General features: G+C 40.6%; 1 protein-coding gene across 23 annotated transcripts in view; it reads left to right on the top strand.

Moving 5' to 3' along the window:
* The window catches only part of CCDC7 (coiled-coil domain containing 7), a 394,574-nt gene that overhangs the window by 210,271 nt on the left and 157,952 nt on the right, over positions 1-26,351 (top strand). For 21 of the 23 annotated variants that reach the window (XR_013172290.1, XR_013172291.1, XR_013172292.1 and 18 more), the window contains 2 exons: positions 5,014-5,124; positions 10,524-10,634. Coding sequence is in view for 2 of the 23 variants with exons in the window: in XM_077152126.1 (XP_077008241.1) it covers positions 5,014-5,124; positions 10,524-10,634 (222 nt within the window). In the remaining 21 variants the exon portion in view is untranslated. The remainder of the gene's footprint in view (positions 1-5,013; positions 5,125-10,523; positions 10,635-26,351) is intronic. The other 2 variants (XR_013172260.1, XR_013172284.1) reach the window with 1 other exon arrangement.

Below are 26,351 nucleotides of genomic sequence, written 5' to 3'. Positions count from 1 at the left end.
TGAGGTCATTTAATTGAGTTTGGTAATAAGCTGGAGGGATGCTAAGGAACCTAGAAATCTGAGATGATTAACATCTTTCATTATGTACTGTTCTCACCCTTTCTTTGTAGACCCAAGAGACCACAGGGGTGGCTCACAGACCCCATAAAGCTACTCCAAGCAAGGGTGGCCCAAGATGTTTTTAATGGGTAGGAAACTCATCATGTATAAGTCAAATCTGTTAGAAATCAAGTAGTGCCAGGCTGAAGAAAGATATGTTTCAGGTGTTCTCTTCTTTTCATCCACCTCTTTCCATCCTCCTCCTTTGGCATAGTTGCCTTGTCAGGCTGTGTGCTGGTTTGAAGTTATGTTCCCCAGTAAAGCCATGTTCCTCTAATCCTGATCCAGTATTGTCTGCTGGAATCTTTGATTGGATCCATGGAGATGCGACACACCCAATTTAGGGTGTGACCTTTTGATTAGATACATATGTGACTCTGCTCACTCAAGGTAGGTCTTGATTAATTTCTGGAGTTCTGAAAAAAGCTCATGTAGAGAGAGACAGATTAGAGCTGACATAGATACAGACAGCTGGAGATGAAGAAGAAGCTGAGAGAGCCATTGGAACCCAGAAGCTTGGAGAGAAGAAATCTCTGGCCCCAGAAGATGCTAAGCTAAGAGATAAAACCCAGAGTTTTGCCCCAGAGCAGCTAAGTGAAGGCCAACAGATGCTTAGAGAGGAAGCCAGTGGAATCAGAAGCATAAAGCAATGAACCAGGAGCAAGGACTTCAGATGCCAGCCATGTGCTTTCCCAGCTGACAGAGAAATCCTGGATGCCATTCAGCTTTACTTTGAGTCAAGGTTATCTTTCTTAGGATGTCTTAGTTTGGACATTTTTAAGGCCTTAGAACTGTAAACTTGTAACTTCATAAATCCCCCTTATAAAAGCCATTCCATTTCTGGTATATTGCTTTCCAGCAGCATTAGCAAACTAAAACAGGCTGTCTCATGGAGGGATTTTGTAGGGATGCACCCCAGTAAGTGTGACTTCCCGTCACTAGGTCAATGATTATGTCTTTCATTGTGCAGGCCAACTAACACTGTCTAATGTCTCTCTGGGTAACTGGGCAAAGTTATCCTAAAGGGCTCTAATTCTTTTACATTAAAGGTAGGCGTCTCAATAACTCTTATAACAGGCTATTTGTCAAAATCAATGATAAGGAAATGCTCAGAGCTAATAATAGTCATCGTGTGCAAAATTTCCCCTGTGCCTTTGGTCCCAGTCCTGGAGGACTATCAACAGTAGCCAGAAATTGCTTCTAGTTCCTTAGAGCACCTCTGTTAGTTCTCTAATTTGAAATGTGGCTTAATCTTAGCCATAGTGTTTGGTACTAATTCCTAGATCCACAAAGTTCATATAAACAATCCACTGTCACTCTCCATCAGTGCCCTTTGGCAAGTGCTATCACTTTATCAATCCAATGACATGGGTGTTCTGTGAAACCCTCTGACTCTTGCAAATGATTTATTAACACTGCTAAGACTGCCTTTGGATTCCTCTAGTCCCTCCCAAATGTGCCTCATGGGATCTTCAGGGTTTGGCTTTCTCAGAAAGGCATTGTGCTTAATCTATCATAGTATTCACTACATGATAATTTGTCAGAGAGAGAGAGAGAGAGAGAGAGAATTATCAGGTGTCCAGGTGTTTGGTTAAGACAAGTCAAATTGGAAGTAAAAATTAAGCCCTCATATGTGCTTACTATCATAATATAAGCAAAAGGCTAGACTGGTGAAGTTGCTGTCTTCCCAACATTCTGTAATTCCCCACAGAATGACACCAGACAAGGTTTAGATTATCAATGAAGATTGGTGGGGAGACCACCTCATTCCTGGAGGAACCCTCAAACAAAAGGCTTCCTCTGTTTTGGGACTTGAGAATCCGAGTTGAAAAAAGAGGGGGAAGGCTAGTTGTGGAAAAGTGCTGAATACTGAGTCATGGTAGAGAAAAGTGTTATCCTAGTTTCCAAGTGCTGCTATAATAAAGTAACACAAGGTAGGTGGCTTAAAACAACAGATTAATTGTCTCACAGTTCTGGAGTCCAGAAGTCCAAAATTCAGTTTTCTTGCAGGTCCATCATACTCATAAACTGGAAGGAGAGATTGTTTTCTTGCTTCTTCTAGTTTAGGGTGTATGCCTGCCATCCTACTCTTAACAGAAGCTTCATTCCAATTTCTGCCTCAGTTTTCATGTGACCTTCTTCACCTGTGTCTCTCTTATTCTCATAAGGATACCAGTTATATTAGTCATAGCGCATTCTAATTAAGAGCTTTTCTTAACTTGACTAATTACAAAGACTCTATTTCCAAGTTAGGTCACATTCACAGTTACCTGTGTTAGGATTTCAACATACATTTTTTGAATATACAGTTCAACCCATAGCAATTGTATACAAGAAGCTCCTGTATGGCAACCTCAGCAGAGGTGCCTGAACAATGCCTCAGATGAGGTCTCTCCAACCCACCTAGGGAGTCCTCTAAAGAGTGGTCCCTGGTGTAGTAAAGCTGTTTGTGTATCTGTGTGGCTAAGTCCTTCACTGGAATTCCTTCCAGAGTCTGCAACGCACTGGCTGTGTACCAAGTCTGATAGGGGGCAGGCAGTTTTTCCCCAATGTGACTGCTAATTAAGGCCTTTGTAGTTGCCTGTGGTTGAGCCTGAAAGATGACATGTAGTATTTTGCTTTAAAAGAGACCTCTCACTGTAAACACATGTACATACACATATACATATATTCATGAACGTATATATATCTATGAATATACATGTGCAAATATTCATATATATACACATACATTGAATTAGTTTAGAAAGCATGAGTTGTTCACAACTTCAATTCCAGTCCCACCCCTCAGTGCTCATTGCCACCTTCCTCTATTTCCTATATATGTTATTTCTTCCACAGTGTGAATCCTGTTCCTCAAAAATGTCAACACATTTACTGAATCCTATAACACTTCTGAAATCATTTTGAATTGCTTAAAAAATACAAAACAGACCTACTAAAAAGATTTGAAGGTTTGTTAATGGTACACACCCAGACCTCACAAATTGCCTAAGATTGAGGTGTATGCCAATTACTCTATTCATGAGTTACTGGGATTAATGCATTTGTCTTCCTTTCAGGAGGTTAATTCTTTAGTATACCTTCAGGTTTAATTTACCCCTTTTGATTTAATCTGATTTATGTAATTGTGGTAGTTAGGTTCAGGTGTCAACTTGGCCAGGTGAACGTGCCTAGTTCTGTTGCTGTGGACATGAGCCAATGGTAAGTGAACCTCATCTTTGCTCATTACATCTGCAGTTGGCTAAGAGGTGTGCCTGCTATAATGAATGATGTTTGATTTAATTGGCTGGTGCTTAAATGAGAGAGCTCAACATAGCACAGCCAAAGCAGCTCAGCATACCTCATCTCGGCACTCGCAGCTCAAGCTAGGCCTTTGGAGGTGCAATAAAGAATCACCCTAGGGAAAGATGTTGGAATCTAGAGCCTGGAGAGAAGGCCAGCAGAGATCGCCTTGTGCCTTCCCGCGTAAGAAAGAACCTCAGTTGAAAGTTAGCTGCCTTTCCTCTGAAGAACTATGCATTAACTAAATAAATCCCCTTTTATTAAAAGCCAATCTGTCTCTGGTGTGTTGCATTCCAGCAGCTAGCAAACTAGAACAGTAATATATGGAATTATTTTATTTCCCAAAGTAAAGGATGCCAAAAAGTGTACACAAAGAAGTATTGTTCCTTCTTGCATATCTTCCCTTTTATTCCCACCTCAATTGTAGTGATCCAGCCATACTGTTTTCTGCTTTTTTTCTTTCCTGTGTTTCTCTTTGCAAAAATAAATATTTCTCTTTCTTGCTCTCTATTTTATCCTTTCTCCTTTTTTTCACACAGAAAAGGTAGACTAATTGATACTCTCTACCCATTTTTTCCACTGAACATTATCTTTGTAAATACCTCACTGTCTGCTTAGAGATCACTTTCATTTATTTTGGCACTTCATTTACAGCTGTTTCCACAGCATGTACACTATTGATGATACTATACCATAATTTATAGTACATTCCTTAATTTATTCACCCAATCTCAGATGCTTGAACATTTAGGTGATTTAGAATATTTTCCAAATGACGAATAACATTGCAATGAGAGACCTTATATATGTGTATTTTCATTGTTTGATTTAGAAATGTGTATGATCATAATGTATAAATAATCTGAGAAAACTAGAGACCAATATATACTCTATTTCATACCTAACAAGATTCATGGAATAGACAGCTTCAATACACACCTGCTAATACTTTTCTCCCAATAATCATATCAGATATGGCATGATGGTAAGTTCTTTATAACTTCATAAAGATGAAAGGAAATCCTGTTGGACACTTTCCATAAATTTGAAATCTACTAATTTCACAAAAGATCTGTGTGCTAATTTAAAAGTGTTGTGTACCCTAGAAAGGCCATGTCCTTTAATCCTGATTCAATATTTTTGGGTGGGATCTTTTTGAGTAAGTTGTTTCCATGGAGATGTGACCTACCCAGTTGTGGATGGGACCTTTTGATTAGGTAGGTTCCATAGAGATGTCTTCACCCATTCAGAGTGGGTCCTTTAAGAGGGAACCATTTTTGGAAAGAGCTCAGAGCTGACACAGATGAAGACATTTGTAAATGCGGAAAGAAAATGCCCCAGGGGAAGTCATTTGAAATGAGAAGCCAGGATAAAAAGCTAGCCAACTCTGCCATATGCCTTCCTAGCTGACAGAGAAACCCTGAACACATCAGCCCTTTCTTGAATCAAGTTCTCTATCTCTGGATGCCTTAGTTTGGGCATTTTGTGGCCTTAGACTGTAAACTTGTAATTTAATAAATTCCCTTTTAAAAGCCAACCCATTTCTGGTATATTGTGTTTATAGAAGCATTCACAAGCTAAAGCATTCTGTTTTTGTATTTAGTGGACTATGTGCATCTCTTTATGTAGCTCACAATGAAGAACCAGATGAAAATCTCATGCTCAAGAGTCAAGATTCAGTGTCCAAAATCCAAATGCGAATAAAAAAGCAAAAAACATCCAGAGGGGAAAGGCTCAAGAGTAAGTATAATAATTATATATTACTTCTAATTATTTTGAGCTAAACTTATCAGAAGATAGTTTTTCTTTGGCTCATGAGTATGAACTTGAGCATACTTTTTTAGAAACTTTACCTCTTGAGCTGTAGTATGAATAACCAAAGGTAACCAGGGAAGAAGTTTAAACATTGCTACCTTTTCGTTGGGATTTCTTTTTGTTAGACTACTACATGGGTCTAATGTTCAGTATCCACCAAGACCCAATAATAGACTCATAGTTGCACCTTAAAAGGTGTGTTCCTTTCAGTCAACAGGTTCAAAATACTTAATGAGTGTTTTGACCTGTGGTGATGTTTTTCTGCCATAAGTTCTAATTGACAAACTGAGGGGTTGCTGTGATGTGTAACCCAGATGGCAAAGGTGGATCAGTGGGGCCTATCAGGAGGGTGACCCTGGTGGCTATTGGAGAACCTTCAGGGCTTTCTGTTGTTGGGACTCACTCAAAAACCACATTCTTTCTTGTTAGCCTGTTAGATGGCTGTAATCAACATAACCACGTGGGGAATGTGAGAGCACCAATAGCTAAAATTCCACTAATAGCTGGGACACCTGTTTTATATTGAGGGCTGAGAGTGTTAAAATCTTGATGATCTCTTCTGGAATGAGATGAGAGGTGCATATTCTATGAACTTTCTCAGGAATTTTGATGTGTACTAAACCCTGGTACCTTATCTGTATTAAGTTCAGCCATGTTGTTCATGTGTATATACCCCAGGGTTTTATCAAAGTATCCAGCTTTTGTTGCATAGTGCCTTGTCTGGGCTTTCCCAGAGATTGCCATCCATTAAATGGAAGGTTAGTGCTCCCTCCAAAAAAGGGACTTTTTACAGGCCAAGAACCTATCCATTGATAACAGTCAGCAGTGAATTTTGATAGCCTTGGGAAGGACATTGAAGATGACTTACAACCCCTTACACAAAAAAGCCAACTATGATCTTCTGGATAGGGAGGGACACTGCATAGGGCATTTGTGATGTCAGTTGCTGCCTAATAGATTCCCTCAATTGGACTAAATAGCCTTTGTGACATTCACAATGTCAGGTACTACCAGACCCAGGGTGGCACTGCCCTGTTGAGCTGCCTATAATTAATGGTGAGCAGTCACAATATCAGGTACTACCAGTGCCAGGGTGGCACTGCCCTGTTGAACTGCCTATGATTGATGGTGAGACTCTATGCCACAAGGCCTTGCGTATGGGCAAGATTGATCTGTTGAATGGGAAGAGTATGAAAGTGAATTTTGCTTTCTTTCAGCACCATAATGATTGCAGTTATTTCTTTTCTCTCCCAGGACATCGATAATGGTTTTGGGAGACAACAGTGTTAGTCTCTGGTTGTCTGATAGTTTCACGGTTTCCCACATGAAATGGTCCTATCTGTAGTAACTACTGTCACAGCTTGGTCATGAAGTCAAGCTGGAAGGTGTATAGACAGCACATTAATATCTGAAATATATTCTGTAGAGGAGGCATAACAATGGAGTGTTCTCAGCACACAAAAGGATCCACTCAGAGTCACACCTGGGTAAGGGCAGTGGCCTCAGACCCCAAACCAGAGGCATTTCCACCTGCCCCATGCTGGTGCCAGAGTTTGGGGGTCCACAGTTACCTGTAGGCTTCAGTATCCTGAAGACCAAGATATGCAGTTCTCCATCACCTCATATTGAACTCTGCCAAGGGAGTCGGGCCTTCTGTGCCCCATTAGTACAGAAGGCCCTCAGACCAACCACTAGTCTTGAAGGCTGTGATGCCAGGCTAAGGTTGCTGGTGTTCTTTCATTCATGTCCATTTGCACTGTATGAGAAGTGGTAACTGCACTTGTATTATTCATAGGGGCTACCACAATGCAGAACAGCTTTGGGCTCCCTCTGAGTCCCCAGGGCCTGGCAACTGGTCTTGAATTGTTTGCTGGGTAGTCCATTACTCACCTCCTTTGAGACTCATAAGTAACCAGACCCAGAGATAACTTCTGGAAGGCCTTGATTGGGATTACCAATTATCATTTTTACAACTCTCAACTGGAAATGCTTTACTATCTTGCCATTTTTATGCTTGGGAGTTTTCAGTAGATCTGGATTTTCCTGATCTTATGAGGACATTTAATTGAGTTTGTTATCAAGCAGGAGGGACAGCAAAGAATTTAGAAATCTGAGATGATTAACAATCTCATCATGTAGTCTTTTCACTCCCTCTTAGTAGACCCAAGGAATCACTAGGCTGACTCATAGGGCCTCTACTCAAAACGAGGGTGATCCAGACATGTTCTTAATGGGCATGAAATTCAGCATCACTGAGCCAAATCTGTTGGAGATCAAGTAGTGCCAGGCTGAAGAAGAGATCTTGGGTGTTCTCTTCCTCACACCCACCCCTTTCCATCCTCCTCCTTAGGCAGTATCAAGGAAGGAGTTTGTAGTGATGCACCCCAATAAGTACCACTCTCTCTCTATAGATCTAACAAGATTTCCTCTATCATGCAGTTAAACTAACCATGTATGTAATTCCTCTCTGGGTAACTGGGCAATTACAATCCTGAAGGGTTGTAATTATTTTACATTAAAGGCACAAGTCTAAATAACTCATATAGCAGGGCATTCATCCATGCCAGGGAACTGCTCTGAGCTAACAATAGTTATCATGTGCAAAGTTTCTCCTGTGCCTTTTGATCCTAGTCCTGGAAGACTGGGCAGTAGACAGAAATTGCTTTTAGTTTCTTAGAGCCCTCCCCACCCATTAGTTCCCTAATTTGAAATATGAGAGTATCTTTGCCATAGAGTTGATGACTAAAATATAGGACACATGCACCCCTCTGAGAATTGAGAATCTCATGTAAGCAATCCACTGTCACTTTTCATGAGTGCCCTTTAGCAAGTGCTATCACTTTCTCAACCCAATGACATGGGTTTTCCATAGGACTTCGGGACTCCTGCAAATGATCTATTAATACCATTGAGCGTGCCTTTGGATTCCTCTAGCCCCTCTCAAATGTGTCTCATGAGATCTTCTGGGTTTGGCTTTCTCAGAAAGGCATTGTGCTTAATCTATCATAGTATTCACTACATGATAATTTGTCAGAGAGAAAGTTATCAGGTGTCCAGGTGGTCAGTTAAGACAAGTCAAATTGGAAGTAAAAATTAAGCCTTCATATGCACTTACTGTGATAATATAAGCAAGAGACTAGACTGGAGAGGTTGCTGTCTTCCCAACATTCTTTAATTCCTCATGGAATGACACCGGACAAGGTTCAGAATATTAGTGTAGATTGGTGGGGAGACCACCTCATTCCTGGAGGAACCCTCAAACAAAAGGCTTCTTCTGTTTTGGGACTTGAGAATCTGAGTTGAAAAAAGAGGGGGAAGGCTAATTGTGGAAAAGTGCTGAATGCTGAGTCATGGTAGAGAAAAGTGTTGTCCTAGTTTCCAAGTGCTGCTGTAACAAAGTAACACAAGGTAGGTGGCTTAAAACAACAGATTTATTGTCTCACAGTTCTGGAGTCCAGAAGTCCAAAATTCAGTTTTCTTGCAGGTCCGTCACTCTCATAAACTGGAAGGAGAGATTGTTTTCTTGCTTCTTCTAGTTTAGGGTGTTTGCCTGCCATCCTTGAAGTTCCTTTTCTTACAACAGCCTCATTCCAATTTCTGCCTCAGTCTTCACATGGTCTTTTTCTCCCAGTGTCTTTCCCCTCATCTCATAAGAATACCAGTTATATTGGTTAGCATCCACTCTATTTATGACTTTTTCTGAGTAGTAGCAAAGGCCTTATTTCCAAATTAGGTAACATTCACAGGTACTTGTGTTAGGACTTCAACATATCTTTTTGGGTATGCAATTCAACCTGTAACAATTGTTTTCAACCCCAATGAGGCAACCTTGGCAGAGTTCCTGAACAATGTCTCAGATGAATTCTACACAACCTACACAGATAGTCCTCTGAAGAGTTATGCCTGGTAAATAGTAAAGCTGTGTGTTTGTGTGTCTATGTCCTTGACTGCTGCTCTTTCTAGAGTCTGTAATGCTGTTCACCACATCTGGTAAGGTCAGAACAGCTTCTCCCTATGTGTCCTGCAATTAAAACTTTTGTAGTTGTCTATGGTTGGGCCTGAAAGATTACATACCAGATTTCGGCTTAAAACAAATACTCAATTTATACACATGTATATGTACATTATACAGATGCACATATTCACGCACAAATATTTATATGCATACATATATACATGCATATGCACATGCAGAGAAATAGTTTAGAATGTATGAGTTCTCACTGACAACTTAAATTCCAGTCCCACCTTTCAGAGGTTTCCTGTTTTCCTCCATTTCCTCTGTGTAAGTCCTTTCTTACTGTATGTGAATCCTGGCCCTCATCAACATCAAAACATTTACTCATTTGTTTAATCCTATAATGCTTCTAAAATTGTTTCAGAATTTTGAAGTTCATAGTGTTATAACATAAAACGACTTCAAGATTTGTTTGTACCACTTCTGCCCCCACCATGCACACATTCTGGTGTGTAATAAATCGTGTATTCACAATTTACTTGGACTCATGCTTCTGTTTACTTCAGTGGGATCATTTAAGTTCATCTTCCATTTTAGTTATCCTTGCAGATTTCATTTTATTTCTTGAATATGTTGAACATTAACCTAATTTTGAAAGTAAAAAAGAAGCAAGAGGTATAGCAAAGCATCATTCCTTTTCATATCCATTTCCCTGAATTTTCTATTCTCCTTTCCATTCCCACTACTTTGTTTATGGTTTTTCTCACCTGTGTTTCATTTTATAAAGGTAGATACCACTCTCTATTTAAAAAGAAATTTTATCCATCTTTCTTACTTTAAAAATAGCATACCAGATATCCACTTTTGAGCATTTTTTCCCACCTAACATTATCTCCTGAAAATACATCCATTTCAATGTACAGGGATCTTTTTCATTTCCTTTACAGCTGTATATACAGTTTATAAACCACATTTTGTAACATTACTAATAGAATACCATAGTTTATAATATATACCTTAGTTTAGTCTACCAAACTCCTAAGCTCAAACATTTAGATGATTTTGAATATTTTCCAATGACAAGTAATGCTGTAATGAATAAGCTTGTGGTTATGCATTTTCAGTATTATTTAAGCGTAAAATACGTTCACTACCTGGTAATATTTTTGGTATAATGAGACAACTTAAGCATCATTAAACCTATTTATGCAATTTTCATCTCAGACGTAGCATTATGATAATTTACTAATAATTTTATAAAAATGAGAGAAAATGCTGCTGTACACTTATAATTAATTTTTAATCTAGGAATTTCAAAAAAGATATATTTTCCTACTTGGTGGACTGAGTGCATCTCTTTATGCAGATCACAATGTAGAAACAGATGAAAATCTCATGCTAGAGCACCAAGATTCAGTGTCAAAAACCCAAATGCAACTAAAGAAACAAAGAACTACGAAAGAGGAAAAACACAACAGTATGTATAATAGTCATAGGTATCTTTATATTAATAATGCATCTAAAACTTTTTTTAATTCATAAATATGTATTTGAGCATATATTTTATAAAAATTTATACTCTGAGGGCAGGCCACGGTGGTTCAGCAGGTAAGGACGCTTGCCTGCCATGCCAAAGGACCCGGGTTCGATTCCCGGTGCCTGCCCATGTTAAAAAAAAAAAAAAATTATACTCTGAGCTGCAGCATGAATACCTTAAGTTAACTAGATACCAAATAAAGCTGTGATTCCTTCTAGTTTAGATCTTTGTTTGTAAGACTATTTCATGGGCCAATCGTTGACTCATACTTTGATGTCATTTGGCCATAGACTTGAATTTGCCAATTAAGTTTTTGCTGAGACCTGTAACTCAAATGGCAAATGTGGCTCAATGGGGTACCTAGGTGGCCTGTTGGAGAGCGTTCTGAGCATCCTTTTCTTTGGGGTTCCAATAAAAGGTTGCATCCTTTCTGGTAACTTGATAGTTGCATGCTATCAAGATACCCATGTGAGGAATGTGAGAGTACCAGTAGCCATAGAAACCCACCAAATGATGGGCCTTGTTATTTGTTGGGGTAGGGAGGACCAGAAGCTGGTAATAATTTCTTCTGAAATGAGTTATCAACCATCATTTCAGATCATGCCCAGGAGTTTCACTTGTATACTAGGTTATTGTATCCTGTCTGTATGAATGAACAGATATGTTGCTGCATGTGGTAACAGGGTGTCCAGTCTTTCTTGCGTGATATCCTTGTGTGGGCTTTCCAGGAGGATGTCATTCATATAGTAGTAGAAGGCTAGTGCTCCCTCTGGAATTGGGACTTTTTCTGTTCACAGCCTACCTATTGATGACAGAGGATTTGGGTAGTCTTGTAGAAGGACACCAATTTTACCTAAAGGCAAACTGATCCTTATCATCTGGTTGGAGAAGGATGCCAAACAGGGAATTTGTGATCTCCATTGTTGTGTACTAAGTTCTCTCAGCTTGGGCTATATATATAGACTTTGTAACATTCAGAATGTCAGGTACTGCTGGTACCAAGAAAGGCACTATTTTACTGAGTCACCAATAATCAATAGTGAATTTTCTGACACCCAAGGCCTTATACATAGGCCAGATGAGTCAACTGAATGGAGAAACTGTCTCTTGGAGAACTTTGGTTTCCTAAACTCAGAAATGAGTGCACTTATTTCTTTTCTCTCCCAGGAAGTTGATACTGATTTTGAGAGACAACATCACTAGATATCAGTAGTTGGGTAAATTCATAGTGTTCTGCATGTCCCACTAACATGACAATAATGGCAGCAGTTCTTGTCAGGACATAAGTGTAAATGTAAGTTGGGGTATACATAGACAATATATAAATACCAACAGTGTATTTAGTTGCTGCAGCCATAAACATCCAGGTTTGTATGGGCACAATAGAACCACTCTTTATTCATATCTGGGTAGGCTCCTGGTTGCAGTGTTTTGCTCTCATCATAGTATTAGGGTTTGGGGGATCACAGTCACCTCTGCACTGGTATCATGAAGACCCAAGAAATATAGTTTCCCACATCCCATTGAAATTTGACATCATATTTCCAGTTCCCTTTTTGGCAGAGGTACCCTAGTCTAACCATTATATGTCCTTAATTTTGAATGCTGAGAGGTCTGGATAAAAACTGGTGGTGCTCTACAATTCACCTCTAGATTCACTGTGAGGAGAAGAGAGAACAGCACTTGTGTTAGTCATAGGAATTGTTACCATGTAGACACTATCTTGGCCCCCCATCAGGTACCCTTAGCCTGTTAACTGGTGACGAGTTTACTGTTGAGGAGCCTCTGTGAGGATGGTCCTAAAGTGTTTTTAAGTGTCAGAGAATTCAATTATGGGTGAGACAAAACTGCTGGCATCCAAATTGTATCCAGCTGAGGAAGGATCAGATTTCACTTGTCTGTATGCTCTCCTCTTCCTTAGGCAAAGTAGCTCGTGTCAAGGCACTTTCAAGAAGGGATTCTGTAGTGATGCTCCCCACAAGATACTACTCTCCATCACTAAGTTTTTCAAGATTACATCCTTTATCTGGAGGTGAACTAACTTGGTCCTCAGACTGTCTTCAGGCACTGGGTAAAGATATCCCAATCCCAAAGGGCTGGTTTTCTTTTCATTAAAATCCCAAGTCTCTACAACTTGCTGCATCTCATGCTGAGCATTGTCCCAGGGAAGTGCTTAAATCTAACAATAGCCATTGGGTATACCCTAACTTGCAGGTTCTCTGACAACTTTTGGTCCCATCATGGGAGGATCTTAAATAGTAGCCAGAAATTTCTCTAATAGGTTTTTAGGACCCCTGTGTTGGGTGTCTATTTTGACTGGCAAGATGAGCTTGACTGGGGTTTGGGTACTAAAGGGAAGGACCAAGATCCCCTCCTACCACGCTTAAGATCCAAAAAACTTAGCGAAGGATCAAGTAGCACTCTCTGAGCATCCCACCTTATCTTCTGTCATTTTCTGAGACCAACTACCCTGGCTGGCAAGTGACATGTGTGACTGTCAACCACTTGCATATGACCCTCCCAGCCCCCTAAGATGCTCTAGGGACTCTTCTAGCAAAATTGTGCCCTGCAGAATCTTCAGGTTTTTGCTCAATGGCATTGTGCTTAATCATGTAGCTTGTTGTGCCGATTTGTCAGAGAGAGACTGCCAAGTTTTGAGTTGGTAAAGCAAGGCAAAAATAGCCAAATTGAAAGTAACAATTAAGTCCTATTTTAGGTGCTGACTCCCCCAGTGTTCCATTATTACCAAAGGAGTGATGCCAGGCAAAGATTAGATATATCAGTGAAAACAGGTGAGGAGATCATATCACTGCTGAAGGAATCAAAATGGCACTTATTGGGCAGTGTGATGGTGGTCAGTGGCAGAATTCTCACCTGCTATAGCCGGAGAACTGGGTTTGATTCCCAGTGCCTGTCCATGCAAAAAAAAAAAAAAGAAAAAAAAATCGCATTTGTTTTTGGACCCAGTGTCTGGGTAAGGTAGCAGGTGAGGGACTGGAAGTGGAACACTACAGAATTCTAAGTCAGAATAGACAAAAATTTGTTGAAGGCTCTTATGAGGTGGGCTTGCCAGAGCACCTGAACAGGGAATTTTTGGAGAGTACTACTAGATTGTTTCCAAAGCTTGCTCAGTTCTTTAGGGGGTTAGTAAATAATAGTCAGTTTCTATTATTCCCAACCACCCAGTGAGCTGGGGTATCTCTCTGTCCTCAGAGGGTACTAGAAAATACATATAGATCAGAGTCCAATGGGAAGATGGGAGAGAATTCACTTCTTGGGTCTTTTAAAAACTATCGTACAGGTGACTATGATCCTCACAATCTTTGACCCCAGGGTGAAGAGGAAAGAGTTAAATCTCTTGGGTTGGAGTCTTAGGCCACTACAACTGGCATGCTTTCTAATGACCAACTATGAATGGGTCTCTTCATGCCCTACTAACCTCCATGGTTAGGGCCCCCAAATGAATATATTATCATTATTGATGTGCTTTTCTATAAGTATCCCCAACTCACATTTACTACCAAGTTCTCTCTGAAAATGGTTATTCTGTGAGCCATGTTTGGTAGACCAAACAATGAAAATGAAGATGAACAATTTTATTCATTACAACATACTATATCATGTGTATCATGATATACTGTATTGACTGATATATACGTGTGGTACAAACAGCTGAATATACACTTATAAATGAATGAAAACGATCCTTATTAACTGTCATGGAGGAACTCCCAGGATATAATGTTAAATGAAAAAAGTACTTAAATTCCCTGTGGTATTTGCTAGCACTCTTATATTGGCCTGGCTGACAATGAGTCCCATGGAACCGTAACTTTTGCTTATGATCCACTAGTTCCCCCTTAAAGTGCCCTGAGGGATATTGAGGTGTTTTACTTCCCAGAAAGGCATTTTGCTTAATTGATCAGATTGCCTGCTGGGCCAATTTGTCAGAGAGACTGCCAGGTTTTTATTTGGTAGTTAAGACAATGAGCCAGTTTGAAAGTCACAATTAAGTCTTCTTTCACTTACTGCAAATGTATAAGTGAGAGTTTAAATAGGAAATGTTGTTACCTTTCCCTTGTTCCAAAATTTCCTGTTGAATGATTTCACAATGATTTCATGATTTACTTGGATTGGTGCTATATTTTTCCTATTTCTTGGAATCATTTGTCTTCACATTTAGTTCTCCTATACTTGCTGATTTAATTTTGTTTTGGAAAAGTGGAATATTAATTCATTCAAAAGTAAAATATTTGCAAAAACTTGTTCTTACTAAATCAAAAACTGTTTATTTGGTACAAAATTTATATTTTGAGCTCTTTCTCCGCGGGCCCGGCGCGGCGCTCCCACCCCGCCAGCCAACCCGCCCTCCTCTCCCTCTTCCCCCTTCTGCTCCGGCGGCGCTCCATCTGCCATCTTATCCTTCCCTTTCTCCTCCTGCTCCGGCGGCTCTCCAACCACTACCATGCCCTCTTCCGCCTTCACCGGCTCCTCCGCCACCGGCCTCGACAGCCTTGCCACCCTCACCTTTCCTCCTCCAGAACAGCTACTGGGGGAGTGGAGACGATACAGAGCAGCTCCCGGAGCCACGACGGAGATCAAAGGGACGGCGTACCCCATCCTGGAATGGCTGACTGTCTGGGAGAACCAGCTCCGGTGAGATCGCCGAGGGGTGCGGGCTCTCCCGGGCGGGACAACAAGTGGCCGGAGTCCCTCCCTTCCCCCTTCCCAGGCAAGCTGGCAGAATTGGGCAGGCGGTCCCCTTGGGCCGTGGCAGCTGGCGCCCCCACCACGCGAGGCCCCTTGGACCAACTGAGAGAGTTGGGTTGGAAATCCCCAGACCACGGAGAACGGTGACCGGGGGGTCCCTTCCAAACACGTGACTCCCCAGTCCGGCTGGGAACAGTGCACTCTCCCGGGAAGCGGCAGCTGGCACCCTCCCGCCACGCTTGGCGCCCCGGGCCGACTAGGAAATTCGGTCGGGTGCTATCCAGGGCTGCGGTGGCCAGCGACACTCTCTGCGTTCGGACCCCCGGACCGGCTGGCACTCTTCCAAGCTGCTTCGGCTGCCGAACCTCCCCCACAGCAAGAGTTTTCCAAAGTTAAAGGACCCACAGCAACTTTTACCGGTGGAACCCGCAGACAAACGTGTGCCACGAGCACCAACTACTGGGCAGGATAAGAAAAACAGAACCCAGAGATTTCACAGAAAAATCTTTCAACCTGTGGGGTCCAACACCCAGGGACATCTGACTAAATGCCCAGACGCCAGCAGAAGATAATGGATCACGCTCAGAAAATTGAAAATATGGCCCAGTCAAAGGAACAAACCAATAGTTCAAATGAGATACAGGAGCTGAAACAACTAATGCTGAATATACGAACAGAAATGGAAAACCTCTTCAAAAATGAAATCAATAAATTGAGGGAGGACATGAAGAAAACATGGGCTGAACAAAAAGAAGAAATAGAAAAACTGAAAAAACAAATCACAGAGCTTATGGAAGTGAAGGATAAAGTAGAAAAGATGGAAAAAACAATGGATACCTACAATGATAGATTTAAAGAGACAGAAGATAGAATTAGTGATTTGGAGGATGGAACATCTGAATTCCAAAAAGAAACAGAAACTATCAGGAAAAGAATGGAAAAATTTGAACAGGGTATCAGGGAAATCGAGGACAATATGAACCGCACAAATATACATGTTGTGGGTGTCCGAGAAGGAGAAGAGAAGGGAAAAGGAGGAGAAAAACTAATGGAAGAAATTATCACTGAAAATTTCCCAAATCTTATGAAAGACCTAAAATTACAGATCCAAGAAGTGCAGCGCACCCCAAAGAGATTAGACCCAAATAGGCGTTCTCCAAGACACCTACTAGTTAGAATGTCAGAGGTCAAAGAGAAAGAGAGGATCTTGAAAGCAGCGAGAGAGAAGCAATCCATCACATACAAGGGAAACCCAATAAGACTATGTGTAGATTTCTCAGCAGAAAACATGGAAGCTAGAAGACAGTGGGATGATATATTTAAGTTACTAAAAGAGAAAAACTGCCAACCAAGACTCCTATATCCAGCAAAATTGTCCTTCAAAAATGAGGGAGAAATTAAAACATTCTCAGACAAAAAGTCACTGAGAGAATTTGTGACCAAGAGACCAGCTCTGCAAGAAATACTAAAGGGAGCACTAGAGTCAGATACGAAAAGACAGAAGAGAGAGGTATGGAGAAGAGTGTAGAAAGAAGGAAAGTCAGATATGATATATATAATACAAAAGGCAAAATGGTAGAGGAAAATATTATCCAAACAGTAATAACTCTAAATGTTAATGGACTGAATTCCCCAATCAAAAGACATAGACTGGCAGAAAGGATGAAAAAACAGGATCCTTCTATATGCTGTCTACAGGAAACACATCTTAGACCCAAAGATAAACATAGGTTGAAAGTGAAAGGTTGGGAAAAGATATTTCATGCAAATAACAACCAGAAAAGAGCAGGAGTGGCTATACTAATATCCAACAAGTTAGACTTCAAATGTAAAACAGTTAAAAGAGACAAAGAAGGACACTATATACTAATAAAAGGAACAATTCAACAAGAAGACATAACAATCATAAATATTTACGCACCGAACCAGAATGCCCCAAAATACGTGAGGAATACACTGCAAACACTGAAAAGGGAAATAGACACATCTACCATAATAGTTGGAGACTTCAATTCCCCACTCTCATCAATGGACAGAACATCTAGACAGAGGATCAATAAAGAAATAGAGAATATGAATATTACTATAAATGAGCTAGACTTAACAGACATTTATAGGACATTACATCCCACAACAGCAGAATACACCTTTTTTTCAAGTGCTCATGGATCATTCTCAAAGATAGACCATATGCTGGGTCACAAAGCAAGTCTTAAAAAATTTAAGAAGATTGAAATCATACACAACACTTTCTCAGATCATAAAGGAATGAAGTTGGAAATCAATAATAGGCGGAGTGCCAGAAAATTCACAAACACGTGGAGGCTCAACAACACACTCTTAAACAACGAGTGGGTCAAAGAAGAAATTTCAAGAGAAATTAGTAAATACCTCGAGGCAAATGAAAATGAAAACACAACATATCAAAACTTATGGGACGCAGCAAAGACAGTGCTAAGAGGGAAATTTATTGCCCTAAATGCCTATATCAGAAAAGAAGAAAAGGCAAAAATGCAGGAATTAACTGTCCACTTGGAAGAACTAGAAAAAGAACAGCAAACTAATCCCAAAGCAAGCAAAAGGAAAGAAATAACATAGATTAGAGCAGAAATAAATGAAATTGAAAACATGAAAACAATAGAGAAAATCAATAAGACCAGAAGTTGGTTCTATGAGAAAATCAATAAGATTGATGGGCTCTTAGCAAGATTGACAAAAAGATGAAGAGAGAGGATGCAAATAAATAGGATCAGAAATGGAAGAGGAGACATAACTACTGACCTCACAGAAATAAAGGAGGTAATAACAGGATACTATGAACAACTTTATGCTAATAAATACAGCAATGTAGATGAAATGGACAACTTAATAGAAAGGGATGAACAACCAACTTTGACTCAAGAAGAACTTGATGACCTCAACAAACCAATCACAAGTAAAGAAATTGAATCAGTCATTCAAAAGCTTCCCAAAAAGAAAAGTCCAGGACCAGATGGCTTCACATGTGAATTCTACCAAACATTTCAGAAAGAATTAGTACCAACACTGCTCAAACTCTTCAAAAAAATTGAAGTGGAGGGAAAGCTACCTAATTCATTCTATGAAGCCAACATAACCCTCATACCAAAACCTAATTCATTCTATGAAGCCAACATCACCCTCATACCAAAACCAGGCAAAGATATTACAAAAAAAGAAAACTACAGACCAATCTCTCTAATGAATATAAATGCAAAAATCCTCAGCAAAATTCTAGCAAATCGAATCCAGCAACACATTAAAAGAATTATACATCATGACCAAGTAGGATTCACCCCAGGTATGCAAGGATGGTTCAAAATAAGAAAATCAATTAATGTAATACATCATATCAACAAATCAAAGCAGAAAAATCACATGATCATCTCAATTGATGCAGGGAAGGCATTTGACAAGATTCAACATCCTTTCCTGTTGAAAACACTTCAAAGGATAGGAATACAAGGGAACCTCCTTAAAATGATAGAGGGAATATATGAAAAACCCACAGCTAATATCATCCTCAATGGGGAAAAATTGAAAACTTTCCCCCTAATATCAGGAACAAGACAAGGATGTCCACTATCACCACTATTATTCAACATTGTGTTGGAGGTTCTAGCCAGAGCAATTAGACAAGAAAAAGAAATACAAGGCATCAAAATTGGAAAGGAAGAAGTAAAACTATCACTGTTTGCAGACGACATGATACTATACGTCGAAAACCCGGAAAAATCCACAACAAAACTACTAGAGCTAATAAATGAGTACAGCAAAGTAGCAGGTTACAAGATCAACATTCAAAAATCTGTAGCATTTCTATACACTAGTAATGAACAAGCTGAGGGGGAAATCAAGAAATGAATCCCGTTTACAATTGCAACTAAAAGAATAAAATACCTAGGAATAAATTTAACTAAAGAGACAAAAAACCTATATAAAGAAAACTACAAAAAACTGTTAAAAGAAATCACAGAAGACCTAAATAGATGGAAGGGCATACCGTGTTCATGGATTGGAAGACTAAATATAGTTAAGATGTCAATCCTACCTAAATTGATTTACAGATTCAATGCAATACCAATCAAAATCCCAACAACTTATTTTTCAGAAATAGAAAAACCAATAAGCAAATTTATCTGGAAGGGCAGGGTGCCCCGAATTGCTAAAAACATCTTGAGGAAAAAAAACGAAGCTGGAGGTCTTGCGCTGCCTGACTTTAAGGCATATTATGAAGCCACAGTGGTCAAAACAGCATGGTATTGGCATAAAGACAGATATGTCAACCAATGGAATCGAATAGAGTGCTCAGATATAGACCCTCTCATCTACGGACATTTGATCTTTGATAAGGGAGTCAAGCCAACTCACCTGGGACAGAACAGTCTCTTCAATAAATGGTGCCTAGAGAACTGGATATCCATATACAAAAGAATGAAAGAAGACCCATATCTCACACCCTATACAAAAGTTAATTCAAAATGGATCAAAGATCTAAACATTAGGTCTAAGACCATAAAACAGTTAGAGGAAAATGTAGGGAGATATCTTATGAATCTTACAACTGGAGGCAGTTTTATGGACCTTAAACCTAAAGCAAGAGCACTGAAGAAGGAAATAAATAAATGGGAGCTCCTCAAAATTAAACACTTTTGTGCATCAAAGAACTTCATCAAGAAAGTAGAAAGACAGCCTACACAATGGGAGATAATATTTGGAAATGACTTATCAGATAAAGGTCTAGTATCCAGAATTTATAAAGAGATTGTTCAACTCAACAACAAAAAGACAGCCAACCCAATTACAAAATGGGAAAAAGACTTGAACAGACACCTATCAGAAGAGGAAATACGAATGGGCAAGAGGCACATGAATCGATGCTCAATGTCCCTGACCATTAGAGAAATGCAAATCAAAACCACAATGAGATATCATCTCACACCCACCAGAATGGCCATTATCAACAAAACAGAAAATGACAAGTGCTGGAGAGGATGTGGAGAAAGAGGCACACTTATCCACTGTTGGTGGGAATGTCAAATGGTACAACCACTGTGGAAGGCAGTTTGGCCGTTCCTCAAAAAGCTGAATATAGAATTGCTATACGACCCAGCAATACCATTGCTGGGTATCTATTCAAAGGACTTAAGGGCAAAGACACAAACGGACATTTGCACACCAATGTTTATAGCAGCGTTATTTACAATTGCAAAGAGATGGAAACAGCCAAAATCTCCATCAACAGAAGAATGGCTAAACAAACTGTGGTATATACATACGATGGAATATTATGCAGCTTTAAGACAGGATAATCTTATGAAGCATGTAATAACATGGATGGACCTAGAGAACATTATTCTGAGTGAGTCTAGCCAAAAACTAAAGGACAAATACTGTATGGTCCCAATGATATGAACAGATATTCGAGAATAAACTTGGAATATGTCATTGGTAACAGAGTCCAGCAGGAGGTAGAAACAGGGTAAGATAATGGGTAATTGGAGCTGAAGAGATACAGATTGTGCAACAGGACTAGATACAAAAACTCAAAAATGGACAGCACAATAATTCCTAATTGTAAAGTAATCATGTTAAAACACTGAATGAAGCTGCATCTTAGCTATAGGTTTTGTTTGTTTGTTTGTTTGTTTGTTTGTTTTTTTACTATTATTATTACTTTTATTTCTTTTCTCTATATTAACATTCTATATCTTTGTCTGGTGTGTCGCTAGTTCTTCTAAACCGATGCAAATGTACTAAGAAATGATGATCATGCATCTATGTGATGATGTTAAGAATTACTGATTGCATATGTAGAATGGTATGATTTCTAAATGTTGGGTTAATTTCTTTTTTTTTCTGTTAATTAATAAAAAAAATTTATATTTTGACTAGTGCATCTTCTAATATAACTTATGTAGATAGTTGGTTGAACAACATAAGTACATGGAACCTTGGGTAGGACATGAGATTTTGTTGGTTTGCCCAGAGTGATGCCCCGATGAATCCCAGAGTGATTTAATCAGTGAGCGGAAAAGTATTTGCAAAGTCCCCTTTGGGGAATGGTGAGAATGGGGGAAAATTCAACCTCCCTAAGTTGAATTCTTGATATTCTCACAAGCAGTGCGGACAACCAAAGCTATAGGCTGAACCCCCAGACTTGGGGTTTGTTCATATGAAACTTAACCCCACAAAGGATAGGTCAAGCCTACTTAAAATTAGGCCAAAGAGTCACCCTCAGGAGAACCTCTTTTGTTGCTCAGATGTGGCCTCTGTCTCCACCCAATACAACAAGCAAACTCACCACTCTCCCCCTGTCTATTTGGGACATGACTCCCAGGGGTGTGGGACAGAAATCCTAGAATGAGCTGCGACGCAGCATCAAGGGATTGAGAAAAACTCTAGAATGAGCTGAGACCCAGCATCAAGGAATTGAGAAAACAGTCTCAACCAAAAGGAGGAAGAGTGAAATGAGACAGAGTGTCAATGGCTGTGAGATTCCAAACAGAGTCGAGAGGGTATCCTGGAGGTTATTCTTAGGCATTAAGTAGATATCACCTTGTTATCCAAGATGCAATGGAGAGGCTGGAGGGAACTGCCTGAAAATGTAGAGCTGTGTTCCAGTAGCCATGTTTCTCGAAGATGGTTGTATAATGATATAGCTTTCACAATGTGACTGTGTAATTGTGAAAACCTTGTGTCTGATGCTCCTTTTATCTACCTTGTCAACAGATGAGTAGACCATATGGAATAAAAATAAATAATAGGAGGAACAAATGTTAAAAGAAATTCAGTTTGAAATGCTAATGATCAATGAAAGGGAGGGGTAAGGGGTATGGTGTGTAAATTTTTTTTTCTTTTTCTATTTTGTTTTCTTTTTCTGTTGTCTTTTTATTTCTTTTTCTGAATTGATGCAAATGTTCTAAGAAATGATCATGATGATGAATATGCAACTATGTGATGATATTGTAAATTACTGATTATATATGTAGAACGGAATGAGCATATATTAAGGATGTTTGCGTTTCTTTCTTGTAATTTTTTTGATTAATAAAAAATTATTTAAAAAAAAGTTCTTAGAGGGGTAGTATTCTGTTGGCGATTGAATTGTGTCCTTTACAAAAGGCATGCTCAGGTCCCAATGTTGTCCTGAGGTTACCAATCCCTCTGTAAACAGGACCTTTGAAGTAGTTATGTTCAGGTTCAGGTGTCAACTTGGCCAGGTGATGGTGTCTCGTTATTCTGTTTCTGTGGACTTAAATAATCAGCATGTGAATTTCATCTATAGCTGATTATGTCTACAGCCAGCTAAGGGGAGTGCCTTCCTAATGAGTATGGCTTAAAAGGAGAAGTCAGAAGAGAGAGAAACAGCTTAGCACAGCTCTGAGGAGCTCAACACAGCCCAGCATGATGCAGCTCAGGGCTTAGAGCCAGTTCAGTCCTAAATGTTTGGAGATGCAGAAAGTAACTGCCCCAGAGAAAGATGTTTTAATCCAGAAGCCTGGAGAGAAGCCCAGCAGATATCACTGTGTGCCTTCCCATGTGAAAGAGGAACTCAGATGAAAGCTCCCTGCCTTTTCTCTGAAGAACTGTAAATTTGTAACTAAATAATCCCCTTTATAAAAGTCCATTTCTGGTATATTGCATTCCGGTGGCATTAGTAAGCTAAAACAGATGATATTATTAGTTAAGGTGTGCCCAAATTGAATAAGGGTGAAGTCATTATAAGCAAAGGAAATTGGACATGGAAAGACAGTCTACCAGATTCTGGAGCAGCCAGAATCTGGAAGTTAATGGAACTTGGAAGAGAAAGGAGAATATACTGTCATGTGCATAGCCATGTGATAGAAAGCCAAGGAATCCCAAAGATTGCTGGCCAGCCAGAAGATACCAACCTCAGAAGGAAGCAAACCTCCTGACTCTGAAACCATGAACTGATAAATTCCTGTTTAGTCCAACCCTGTGGTAGTTAGATTCAGTTGTCAACTTGGCCAGGTGAAGGCACCTAGTTCTGTTGCTGTGGACATGAGCCAATGGTAGGTGAATCTCATCTGTTGCTAATTAACATCTGCAGTGGCTAGGAGGCGTGTCTGCTGCAATGAGTGATGTTTGACTTAATTGACTCGTGCTTAAATGGGAGAACTCAATGTAGCACAGCCTAAGCAGCTTGGCATTCCTCATCTCAGCACTCGCAGCTCAGCCCAGGCCCTTGGAGATGCAGAAAGAAGTCACCCCGGGGAAAGTTGTTGGAACCCAGGGGCCTGGAGAGAAGACCAGCAGAGACCATCCTGTGCCTTCCACATAAGAAAGAACCTCAGTGGAAAGTTAGCTGCCTTTCCTCTGAAGAACCAACAAAATAAATCCCCTTTTATTAAAAGCCAATCCGTTTCTGGTTGCATTCCGGCAGCTAGCAAACTAGAACAAACCCATTATATGGTATTTGTTTTAGCAGCAAGGAAACAAAGATAGTTTTCATTACTGGAAACTGGGGTACTGCTATGACAAATAACTAAAAATATGAAAATGGCTCTAAAATTGGATAATGGTTAGAGGTTGGAAGAATTGTGGGATGCTTGATAGAAAAAGCCTAGATTGTTCTGAGGAGACTATTGGTAGAAATGTCGATGTTAAAGGTACTTATGATGAAGACTTAGAAGGAAAGAAGGACTGAAATAAGGACTGTGTCATTGGAAACTGGAGGAAATATGATCCTTGATATAAAGTGACAGAGAACTTGGTGAAATTGTGTTCTCATGTTGGATGGAGGGCAATACTTGAAAGCAATGACCTTGGATTTTTAGCTGAGGACTTTTCAAAGCTAAGTGTGTAAAATGCAGCCTTCTTTCTCTTAGCAGTGAAATAGGAAAGGAAAGAGATAAAGTGAGGATTGAATTGTTAAGCACAAAGAAACCAGCAATTGATTTGGGAAATTCTGAGCTTCATCATATTATTGGCTCTCAGACTAGAGTCAGAAGTGGCTCTATCAGGGACCCAACTGAACTTTCAGAGGGGCAAAACTCCATGTGAGGGTTTAACTGAAGAGCACTTTGTTAAAGAGGGTGTGGCTGAAACATGATCAGTGGAAGTCAAGATCAGAAGTTACCTAGGAAGGATCTTTGGAAAGTTCTATTGTCTGATGATTTGGACTTCCAGAAACTGCATACAAAGCTTTTCTGCAAAATTTGTATTAGCAGAACCACTGCCAGCCTAGACTAAAAGGGATGGAGAAGGGATGAACTGAAGGAAGAATGACTTCAAGGGCAGAAACATCAAAGAAAATGTCTGGACCAAACAGTTCTTGTTAGGCCAAGAGAGCCGGCCCACCCATGTGTGTGGAAAGGGTGACTCAGCTCTATACTTGAAGAAGGCATTTTCCCTGGTGCTTGGTGGGGGGTGGGGGGGGTGGGCCTTTGTTCAGGAAGAGTGCCACCATAACAGTGGGGATGGTGGGACCTGGGCCCTGATGTTTGTGGAAAGCCGGCTGCCACTCTGATGCTTGAAGAGGGTGGTACCTACACCCTGTTGTGCAGGAAAAATATGGATGCAGCAGAAACCACTTGGAAGTGGTGGGGCTGCCATCCTTTCAGGCCTGGAGGACAAAGCATCAAGACACAAATGACTATCAGAACTTGAGATCTAATAGAGTTTGCCCTCTTGGCTTCCTGACTTATCTGGGCACTGAGACCCCTGTTTCCCTTCCAATTTCTTCCTTTTTGGATAGGAATGTTTGTCCTATGCCTGCACCCCCCACCATTGTATATTGGAAGCAGATAACTTATTTTCTAAGTTTCATAGGTCCATAATGCAGAAGAATTTTGTCCTAGAATGGACCACACCCATAACTGATTTTGATGAGACTAAGTACTTAGAATTGTTACTTTCATGATGTAAGGTTTTTAGGATATTGTGATAGAATGAATGTATTTTGTATGTGAGAAGAACATTTTTTGGGGAGTCCAGAGAAAAGACTGATAGGGATAGAATCATACCTCCAGAAAGGTCATATTCAGTTCCCAAACCCTGCCTGTGGATCTGAATGCCCTTGTGAATAGGATGCTTAGAGATATTATTAGTTAAGGTGTGCCCAAACTGTATGGGATAGACCTTAGTCCAATAGGGCTGAAGTCCTTATAAGCAAAGGAAATTAACACAGAAGTAGAAGCCACGGGGAGCTGATAGATACTGGAAGTCAGTGGGATCCGGAAGAGAAAGAAGATGTCGCTATCTGCATTGCCATGTAATGTGAAGCCAAGGAATCCAAAGATCGCTGGCCAGCCAAAGGACACCAATTCCTAGAGGAAGCAAGCCTTCTAGCCTCTAAAACCAAGAGCCATTAAATTCCTGTTGCTACTTCCGGAGAAGATGGTGGCTTAGTAAGATGCGCGGATCTTAGTTCTCCTCCAGAACAGCTGCTAGGGGAGTAGAAACGATACAGAACAGCTCCCAAAGCCACGACAGAGATAAAAAAGATAGCGTACCCCATCCTGAAACGGCTGGCTGGCTGAGAGAACCCGCTCTGGTGAGATCGCCGAGGGGCGCAGGCTTCACCGGGCGGGGCGGCAAGTGGCCGGAGTCACTCCCTTCCCCCTTCCCGGGCCGGCTGGGAGAATTGGACAGGCGGTCCCCTCAAACCGCGGCGGCTGGCGCCCACACCATGCGTGGCCCCCGGACCAACTGACAGAATTGGATCAGAAATCCCCAGTCCGCAGAGAACGGTGACGGGGGGTGGGGCCCTTCCAAACCAGTGACTCCCCAGGAACGGTGCACTCTCCCGGGCGGGCCGCTGCGACTGGCGCCCTCCCGCCACGCTTGACGCCCTGGGCCGACTAGGAAATTCGGACGGGCGCTTTCCCGGGCTGCGGCGGCAAGAGACCCTCCCCGCGTTCGGACCCCGGGCTGGCTGGCACTCTTCCAAGCCGCTTTGGCTAG

Source organism: Tamandua tetradactyla, chromosome 1, assembly GCF_023851605.1.
Source record: "Tamandua tetradactyla isolate mTamTet1 chromosome 1, mTamTet1.pri, whole genome shotgun sequence".
Classification (NCBI taxonomy): domain Eukaryota; kingdom Metazoa; phylum Chordata; class Mammalia; order Pilosa; family Myrmecophagidae; genus Tamandua; species Tamandua tetradactyla.
Note: the sequence above shows the minus strand (reverse complement) of the source record. Positions and strands in the feature narration are given on the sequence as shown.